Source organism: Perca fluviatilis, chromosome 2 (genome assembly GCF_010015445.1).
Source record: "Perca fluviatilis chromosome 2, GENO_Pfluv_1.0, whole genome shotgun sequence".
Classification (NCBI taxonomy): domain Eukaryota; kingdom Metazoa; phylum Chordata; class Actinopteri; order Perciformes; family Percidae; genus Perca; species Perca fluviatilis.
The window spans coordinates 21,109,729-21,120,046 of NC_053113.1; the positions used below are offsets into that span (position 1 = coordinate 21,109,729).

The 10,318-nt window shown below is 42.1% G+C and overlaps 1 protein-coding gene across 1 annotated transcript; it reads left to right on the plus strand.

The window, feature by feature from the left end:
• The first annotated feature begins 49 nt into the window (after window positions 1-49).
• Window positions 50-6,071, plus strand: tp53i13 (tumor protein p53 inducible protein 13). Its single transcript, XM_039823831.1, has 9 exons — window positions 50-371; window positions 505-585; window positions 718-753; window positions 1,151-1,209; window positions 1,471-1,549; window positions 2,433-2,561; window positions 3,292-3,492; window positions 3,645-4,701; window positions 5,099-6,071. Exons 1-9 carry the CDS (start codon window positions 252-254, stop codon window positions 5,203-5,205), a joined length of 1,869 nt encoding a protein of 622 aa, XP_039679765.1. The 5' UTR covers window positions 50-251; the 3' UTR covers window positions 5,206-6,071.
• The last annotated feature ends 4,247 nt before the right edge of the window (window positions 6,072-10,318 follow it).

Sequence of the window (10,318 nt, forward strand, 5' to 3'; positions counted from 1 at the left end):
TTTATATTTTGAAATTTGCATAAGGAAAACGTACGTTATCTTTCAACAATTGTGACTAACTTGACATATGTATCGTACACTGGCGAAGAAGTTATGGAAGCATACAACACTTTCTACCTTATTTCGCATTAACTAACCGAGCCTCCCTCATGAGTTTAGATAACTTTATGTTTGTCGCTCTAGCTTGAGGACCAAAGGGAATCTATGGCAGCCATCTAAATGTGCGTCTGTCTGGTCACAATTGAGTGACCATGCCGAGCCAAACGACGTCCCCGCCGCTGACAGTGACTGTGTTGGCCGCACTCTGGGTCACTTTGGGTCGGTACGGTGTCTCCGAGTCTCTGGGACCGCTGGGATGTGACAATGGAAAGGTTACTTGCAATTTATATAACTTTAAACTCTGTTGCTGTGTGTCTGCTGTAACGTGAACAGTATTAAGTCATTATAGCCGTTAACATGCACTCACATTTCGCGTGCGTGCGTGCGTGCGTGTGTGTGTGATAGCTGTCTTTGGATAGGGACCTGCCTGCGGATGCTGTTTATTGGGACTGTCCAGGGTCTACTACTTGGCCAGAGTCTCCTCAGGTATACAACTGGCAGTAATGGTTGTGGTATATCCTTATTGGCACTGCCAGTAGTGTAAATCAGCTCATAAACCTACATTGTTTGTTCAGGTTGCTCCATCAGTGGTTTAACCAGTGTCTCTCTTATCTACAGAGACGTCCCAGTATTGACACAGTGTATGATCCTGTGGTGAGTAAGCACTTTACCAAGCATTTTATTTGCGTTTTACCCAACCTTTGACCCATATACACTAAGGGCTATTTCTTAAAAATCAAAGCACAACGGGATAGCACTCAGTGAACACACATCCAAATTCAAATTCAAAATCTAAATTCAAAATAATGCATGAAATGAACCAAAAGCATTGCCCTGTTTACAAAGAGTGTTTGATGATATATTGAAATGTGTAAGTTGTGGTCTCGGTTTGAGTTAACTAAAACATCTTCCTTGTTGCGTTACTGTTGTCAACGACAAATGGGTGTAAACTGAACAGCTGCTAAGTGTTTGTCTTGGGTGACTGGTGACTGGGTGTAACATAGAGATTAAGCGATAAAAAATAATTTGGCGAGATTTCCTTTCACTGCAGCCAGCCAGGCAGATCTGCATGGATACATCTATTTCCTACAACCATACCATTCCCAACAGGTAAGGCTGTTTGGACAGACATATAATGCATTATGCTCTCAAGAGGTGGGTAAGAGATGGCCTAACACAAATTAGGAGACACTGACACATGCACACATATTAATATGGACACCTTTAGTCACAAAAACTCACAATTGTGTCTTTATTTTTAGTTTCCACTCTTGGTTTCTGTGCTTTGTAATACTGCAATAAAGTTATCATTGTCATGTATGTAAGGGGTATTGAGGATATTAAGTTGTTGTGTCTGTGTGTGTGTTGTAGTGGAGCGTACAGACCAGTAAGGGCAGAGTGTGGAGAGTACTTGTACTGTCCTCCTCAACGGTGGCTCAATAACTTGCACGTAAGTTGCAACATCAAACATGTCTTGGGTGTTCTGTCTCCAGTCTCACAACAATTTAATCACTTTATCTGCTTAGCACATTTAATTACAGTAATAGACATTTGTGTTTAGGGCATCAGTGAAGAGTCTGTCAGTTTTTGTAGTAACTCCAGTTAGTCCTTTTGAAGTGACAAGATAGTTAACAGTTAACATGGTATAGTGGTGCATTTTTGTATGTTGACATTGAATGCCTTGTTTATTTTCCTTAGGATACCGTAGTTTTGACAAATGGAGTTGATAGATGCATAGAGGAGTTCAGTGGTCATCTGGGTCAGTGATTTCCCTACATTCTTCTGGATTATTTCCCAATGTAGAAATCTGTGTTTAAACCAGAAAAAACAAACATCAAACAGAATCTTTATTTTAGTTTTTTGCAACATAAATTAAGAGTCAAAAAGGGAAGTCTGCCAACAATCACATTCGCAAACAGTAATGGTATGTCATGGATTTAAAAAACAGTAAAGACATGTCTGGGACTTAACAAACAGTGATGGCATGTCTGGGATTTAACTAACAGTAATGGTCTGGGATTTTTATTAATGGGTGTTTAATTCTAGACCATAATACCAGAATATACTGGACAGTGCAGCATGTTTTAACACGTTAGTTGGTGATTCTCCACAAAGGAACCCAGATATTTTCCCTAAGGAATCCTTGATAGCTGAAATGCATTAACAGACAAGGAGGGAATATAATATTATCAGTATTGCAAGCGCTTAGTCTTAGTTACCGTGTCATAATTGTATCAAAGTTTGGTGTAAGCCAAATCGGTGGAACCTCTGTGGTAATGGTAGAGGATGTGGACAAGCATAGTCACATGTGTGTTTGTGTTGTTTTTTTCTAGCACGGAGCACCTGTTTTGCTCTACCATCCCTGTGCGCCCCTCCATGAGCGTCTACTTCTGTCTGTCCTGGCCCGCTCATGTCTGCCAGACTACATTATTACCTCACATCCACAGCTCAATGAAGACATGGTGAGACAAGCGCTCTCTCTGTTCTCTAACCCACCAAACGTAGTAAGGGAGAGTAGAATCTCAATACTTCTTTATATCGTCTGTTCACCTGTTTAAATATTTTGAACTTTGCATACTTTGATGATGTCTTTGTTCATTTTAACACCTGAGCAAAACTGAAGATGTAACTCAATACTTCTTTCACAAATAACCTATTCGGCCTAAACTGTGATTGTTTGCACACTCTCTCTTAATGTATGTGTGCACATTCCTCACAAAACTGTACAGCTTTCCAATTCAAATTTTACTTTACATATTTGGTTATCGTACTTGTACATCTTTTTCATATGTCTATGGTCATTTTTCTACTTCTTCTCACCAAATGCATGCTCATGGGGGAATTGTTTAGTCTCTGTAAATTATAGAGTGTGGTCTAGACTCTATCTGGAAAGTGTCTTGCGATAATTTCTGTTATGATTTGAATCTATAAATAAAATTGAATTGAATTGCATGCACCAAACTCCAAGGTAATTCATTGTGTGTGAAAACTTACCTGGTAATAAACCCCTTTCTGATTCTGATGACAGACCAGGCCACATTAAAGTGTTTTATAACAACCTATATGTAAGTGTGAACACCACTATTTGAGGCGCAGCAGTAATATAGGGAGCCTTTTTGTCCCTGTCACCATTTCTAAGGACATTGAAGACAGAGAGGGAGAGTTTGTATTTACTGTTTGCTTTGTGTTCAGCCGGTAGCCTTGGTGTCATGGGGTCACACCTTGGAGCTGTCCACTGTGGCCTCTTCAGACGTCTGTGATTGGCTGGAGACCACAACAAACGCAACAAAACAGTTTGGTGGTGTGAGCCAGAGCAGCAAGTACAACCTGCTGTTAACCTGGTCAGCCGAGCAGCAACATGCACATCCAGAGGAACGCTCCGCAAAAATGAAGGTTCGGAGACGTGACGTGCTCATTTAGTATATTTACATGGTGTTAATTATCTGTAATTTGAAATGTGCTGCAATAAAAGCAGCATAAAAGAGTAATGTCCGCACTCTTGTATGTGTCTCTCAGTAGCTGTTGTTGTAAATGTAAATCCCCAGTCTCTGAGGCGATGCTGCGAGCAGACCATCTCTTCTCTGCTGAATGGCGCGACGGACAAAGAGCTAGAGTCCAACGGGAAGAAGGAACGCTTGAGACAAATGAAAGAAGAAGGAAAAAGGAGGCAGATGAGAGCTGCCATTAGAGAAAAACAGCAGAATGTTAAGGATGAGAATGAGAGACAAAACACAACAACACACCAGACCACCAGAACCACCAGCGGCAGGACGGGGAACTTCCAGAACTACAACGGTACGCTTGGACCATCAGCAGGTTCTCTTCCAGGGAACAGGACTCTCTCAGATCCTCCAGGTCCCAGGGAAGCTCCTTCTCAATCTAAGATCCAGAGTACAAAACGGAGCCTTAAACCAACGCCCACAGCTCCTCTGGAGTCAAATATGTCTGACCTCAGAAACCCAAACCCCTCTGCTGGGTTGGATGTTCATGCAGACGGTGTGAACAGTGAACATAATGATAGCGCGAGGCCCGAAGCCAGGGTCCTCGGTTCCAAAGATGAAGGTATAGACTCAGCCAAGCAGAGGGACAATGACTCTGTTAGACACAGCCTGAAAGAGAAAATCTCTGAAGAGAAAAACTTTGATAAAGGCAACACAGCAGACGGCACAATGAAGGCCAATGACGTGGTAAACGTTAAAGAGAGAGAGTTGGAACGTAAGCAAACGCACGGTGACACGCACTCTCAGCACAAAAGTGAAAAGATTGGCTTTGGTTCGGTTTCCAAATCCCAATCAGAGTCTCCGCCTCAGCCACAACAGCACCAGAACCCGCAGCCAGCCACTTCCCTGCCCAACAGCCACGACTGCGTCAGCTGCAGAGGAGCCGAACACTGTGAATGCAACGAGGCCTCAGCCGCTCTCGTGAATAAAGGGTTGCCGAGGACCCCCAGGACAGACGAGGGAGCGTGGGCGGCAGCAGCGCTGGGCTTCCTGCTGATTCTCCTGACCCTGTCAGTGCTTCACACACGCCTGTACCGCCACTGGAGGACCACGCCCAGCCTTTACTGGCACGACCCACGACAGGACTACGACAGTGTGGCAGGTAGGTGGACAATCACCAGTGAGCTGGTGATTCTGACCAATCCTGTTAGCCGGATTGATCACGGTAAGGTAACAAATCGGTTAGTCCTCACTCTGTACTTTAACCGCAGCTAATTTTAGCGAGGTCTCTCAAGTAGTTTTTTAGAGCTCCTGCTAATTAACACAGACAGTATGAACCATACACATAACCTCTTCGGTGAAGGGAATGAGGTGCCTTTGTTTATACTCTTAAGCAGTTTAATTGTTTTTGTGTGTGTGTGTGTGTGTGTGTGTGTGTGTGTGTGTGTGTGTGTGTGTGTGTGTGTGTGTGTGTGTGTGTGTGTGTGTGTGTGTGTGTGTGTGTGTGTGTGTGTGTGTGTGTGTGTGTGTGTGTGTGTGTGTCTCTGTGTCTCCTCTAGATGTGATCCGCAGGAGGCTACGAATTGCAAACAGGAGACGAAAAAGGGGCAGGAGACAGGAGTGTGTTCTTCTGCCCAGCTCCTCCAGCTCAGAGGAAGATCTATAGAAATATGAAGGAACAATCCCAGAGAAAGTAGAGGAGATGGACAATATTGGCAATTTGGCAACAACCTGTCTATTAAAAAAAGTTACTGGATAACCTGAAAAGCTCAGGCTGAAATGCCACAAAGCTGCTCAAGGGTCGGTTAGATCCTGTTTCCAAATTGATTGGGTACAGAGCGATTTGACAGAGGTCCTCTCGCATTTTCTTTTATTTATTTGTTTTTAGATTGGGACCATCTTTATATCTACTTCTCCTTGTGAAGGAGGGAGAACGGAAAAACATTTTTTGACCATCCAAAACGAGCGTCGTATTACAAACCGCTAGAACACAGGCAAATTATATGTGTCCTAGATTTACCATTTAATAATATTGTAACCAGAACTACAGTTCCTAAATAACAAGTATCAAAGACTATTTACAAAAGAGGCTAGTTTATATTGATACACAACCATCATCAGTCATGTGGTTCTGGACATCCCCATGAACATCACAGCAGAGAGTCCAAAGAGAAGCCCTCAGGCTTTATTCCAGAAAGTGACCTGCAAATTGTATGTATTTGTATTTGTTCCAATACTGATAATATTCTCCTACACATCATACAGTGTATATGTCTTAGTTTGCTCACTGCATGTACAGTATGTTTTTTATTGTGCTAAGTTTAGTCCGAAATTTGATTTTATAATTTTTTTTAATAAGTTTAATAGTAATAGTCTGTTGCTTTTACCTGTGAAGGTTTAGTATGTGAATATGTTGCTGTTCTAAGCAACACTGTGTGTGGTATGTATTTTAATTTAAAGGGGTGATAGAATGATTATATAGGGTATTTTACACTGTTCCTTAAGGTCTCCTAATGGGGTATGTAACATTGGTTGGGCTGAAAATTGCCCGAATGATATTTTATTAGGCCCTTAACTACCCTGTGAATATGGCTCTATTTGGAACAAGAGCTTTTCTTCCAAATATGGTATGCTCATGAATATTCAGAATGAGCTACGCGCTGATTGGTTTGAGCAAACTACATAGAAACACATGGGAGACTCTCATATTTCAGACACTGCAAAGTTATACATTGTTTATCGGGCTATTTCGTTATTAAATTCACTTCTGATACTTTTTAAGCGAGGAAATCAACTATATAAAGCCCAAATATGGGCCGTTTTACGAAAATTGATGGCTAATTGCAAATTTGGTAAGACTGTGTGTCGGAGTTCAGCCGCCCGGTGCTGCCTCTTCGCACCGCCTGCCTTCCTTCACAGACCCGGGCCTGCTATGAGGTACTTGGAGCTCGGTCACGGCTGCAGCCCACAGCAGGGACTACCAACACCGCTGCCCTGACAGAGCTCCAGGGCCTTCAACTCCCCTCTTCCTGCTAGCTAAATGGCCCGTTGTGTGAGAGTGAGAGCGCCGTCAGCGAGCTTGTTACACCAGCAATCTGTTACCACATGTTAGACACATGTCACGCCACTTATACAAAATCTAATTAAAGGTCTTATAAAGCTAACAACTGTGTCTGATTTCAAGTTAATGAATATTTGTGAAGACAAAGTGTTTCGTTAGCTGCGACTGTCCCTTCAATCTTAGCTATGTGTAGCTACAAACCACGGATAGTTAGCTTCCTTTTCGCCTTAATTCGATTATATTTAGAGTTTGAATTTCGTCACGCTACTTACACAACATCTAAATATATGTCTTATAAACCTAACAACGGTGTCCGATTTCAATTTAATGAATATTTGTGAAGACAAAGTGTTTCGTTAGCTGCGACTGTCCCTTCAATCCTAGCTATGTGTAGCTACAAACCACGGATAGTTAGCTTCCTTTTCGCCTTAATTCGATTATATTTACAGTTTGAATTTCGTCACGCCACTTACACAAAATCTAACTATATGTCTTATAAAGCTAACAACGGTGTCCGATTTCAAGTTAATGAATATTTGTGAAGACTAGCTAGGTGTTTCGTTAGCTGTGACTGTCCCTTCAATCCTAGCTACAAATCACGGATAGTTAGCTTCCTTTTCGCCTTAATTTGAGTATATTTACAGTTTGAATTTCGTCACGCCACAACATCTCCCTAAAGGTTTTATAAAGCTAATAACGGTGTCCGATTTCAAGATAATGAATATTTGTGAATTCCAGAGGAATTCTCAGAGGAGGCTAGCTAGCTCTCATTGATAGAGCTACATCCAGCCGCAGGCTCTATCAGTGAGACTCGCGGACAAGCGGCGTTTATTTCCCCAATAGTTTGTTTAAATAACTCAACACATTATAATTACACACATTAAAAGATTAACTGGAACCTGTGGTAACAGATTGCTGGCGTAACAAGCTCGCTGACCGCGCTCTCACTCACATACACCGGCATTTAGCTAGCAGGAAGAGGGGAGCTGCAAGCCCTGGAGCTCTGTCAGAGCACCAGCGTTTAGTAGTCCATTATCCAAAAACCGGTGACTTTGCGCGGGTATGGAGTGCTGTGGGCTGCCAGTCGTGACGGAGCTCCAAGTACCTCAGAGCAGGCCGGGGTGTGTGAAGGAAGGCAGGTTGGGCGGCGAGGCAGCAACACAGGCAGCACCGGCGCTGAATTCCGACACACAGTTGGACAAAATTTGCAATTAGCCATCCATTTTTGTAAAGTGGCCCATATTTGAGCCTTACATAGTTGATTTCTCGCATAAAAAAGTTTCAGAAGTGAATTTTGTAATGGAATAGCAGAGATATGCGCGACCTAGATTCTGAAGACTACCTGATCTCAGGTCAGTTGTGTAGCCTATGTAAATGTTGGGGCGTGACCGTTCTCTTAATACACCTGTCAGTACCATTGACATATGGTCAGTACCCGATCCGTTCCACCTGCACAATCCGTTCTGCGCATGTGCAAGATGACACGTATGCCATGACGTAGTCGCAGATGATAATGCTGCGTTCAGGCCACCTCGAAATAACAGGCACCGCCCCACTGGTTACGTTGTTTCTGCAGCTAGATTCAGTCTAAAATAACGTTAAGTCAAACTTAATGGGAAAAGCAGGCTACAGCTAAATTAAGACATGACAGTAATAACAAAGACAAGTATTGAGTGATTGTATTTTAAATGAGCACAAGTAAAGTAGAACTGACGTAACAGCTGTTATATATGTTAACGTTTATTTTCAAGTTTTATTTTGAGGGTCTTTTAAAGTTTACATGCTGTCTAAGCTAGCGGTTAGCCGAATTAGCTGTTAGCTAAACTAACGTTAGCTTAACTGTGGAGGCTAACGGCAGACCGCTGCAATCAGCTAGCGGTTAGCCAAATTAACCGTTAGCTAAACTAACGTTAGCTTCCCGGTGGAGGCTAACGGCAGACCGCTATAATCACCTAGCAGTCCGCCGAATTAACAGTTAGCTAAACTAGCGTTAGCTTCCCGGGGGAGGCTCCGTATTAACCGTTAGCTACCGCTATAATCACCTAGCGGTCCGCCGAATTAGCTATTAGCTAACTAACGTTAGCTGGAGGCTAGCGTGTGAACATCTTGCGCATGCGCAGAACGGATAGTGCAGGTGGAAGCGGTGCCGTTATTCCAAGGTGGTGGTGGAATGAACGCAGCATTATCATCTGCGCCTACGTCATGGCATACGTGTCATCTTGCACATGCGCAGAACGGATTGTGCAGGTGGAACGGATCGGGTACTGACAACACCCATGGGCTGACAAAGGTTCTGGTTTTTGGGAGGTTGACGTCAACTTCCAGCTTTGTTGGGATTCGCCCGTTTTCAGCGGCAGTTTCAAAATATGAAATTTTCCTAGTAAAGGGGTGTCAGTGGGACTTTGAGCTTCTATGTATGTCCTATTTACCCACCGAACTGTCGTTATTCAACTATGACAGGGTAAAATCGGTTTTGCATTCTATCACCCCTTTAAATGGTACAAGCTGTATTTTTGGACAGACATTAGCGAAGGATTTTCAAAGACAAACTCCTCACAGAAGCGTTGAGGGCGTGGACTTCTGCTTGAAATAGCTGTGATGGATGTCAGGATTTTTTTCTCATATCTTTTATCAACATAAGCAAACGTTAGCTTGGACCAGTTATAGCCGGACTGATAACTCAGTTTTACCCGATGCCATTTTTTTACCTGAACACAAGGATCCCTTACATTTTTTTGTTTTAAAAAAATGTGACAAAGATATGCACTGATCAGGTCATTTTACTGTAGAAGAATACACTTTCTAAATAACCTCAAACTTGTCTTTAGCAGTTCTGATTTATCATTCTAGCTCTAACTCAAATCTTGAGAAGGAAAACATTTTACGGACGCACGTACAATAAAAAAATAAGGCCTTATTTGTTTGAAGATTGAAATGTAATGCGGTTCTTATCATACAAATTCTAAATGCTATGGTGGGTTGTAGTGGTCTTATTGTAACTACATACTTTTACTTTTGTCAGTTGCTTTTTCTAGAACTTGTCAATGGAAATAAAAGCTGAGGCACCAACAGTGGTTGGATTGTCTTCATTATGAAACAGAGCGCTAGTATAGAACCAGCTCAACAAAGTCAAATAATTGACCTTTATTTGAAAAGTATTCCCACACGATGGGACTCTGCAAATTCAATTTAACATAAGTACAATTCTTTTGTGAATAGAAAGTGCAGCATGGTGCAGTTTTTCTTTCCCTTCACTAAAAATTTCAACAGTCTAGTTACATTTTTTCCCCTAATACTGAAAGGTTTCAGCTAGACTGAAACAGTCCTTACACATTACACAGATATGTTAATACACACTTAGAGTCCCTATTACAATAAAAATAAATGCGAAGGTAGATCAAAGACAATTGACTTGTTTTACCATTTTATTACAAATTTACAGCTTATGAGTTTCCATTACGACTGACCTTTTGAAGTCATTGTTTTCTCTAATTTATACAGTTTTAACATCTGTTAAAAGATAACTCCAATCTCCCAAAGTGAAGAGCTATAACGAAACGCAGGGACAGCAACAGCACAGGCCAGAGTGCACCGCCAATGGCTGAGTATCAGAAGTGTGTGTGTGTGTGTGTGTATATATATATATGTGTATATATAATTCACTGGCTGCAGATTTAATGTTTGTACTTTGTAGAAGGCTTGGTCCAACTGATAAGTT

What these genes read in the sequence shown, in the direction of transcription:
- tp53i13 (XM_039823831.1), top strand. Translation starts at nt 252, where the DNA reads ATGCCGAGCCAAACGACGTCCCCGCCGCTGACAGTGACTGTGTTGGCC. An exon ending in ACACAGTGTATGATCCTGTG is followed by an intron (nt 754 to 1,150) that starts GTGAGTAAGCAC and finishes CTTTCACTGCAG; the next exon opens with CCAGCCAGGCAGATCTGCAT. An exon ending in CACAGCTCAATGAAGACATG is followed by an intron (nt 2,562 to 3,291) that starts GTGAGACAAGCG and finishes CTTTGTGTTCAG; the next exon opens with CCGGTAGCCTTGGTGTCATG.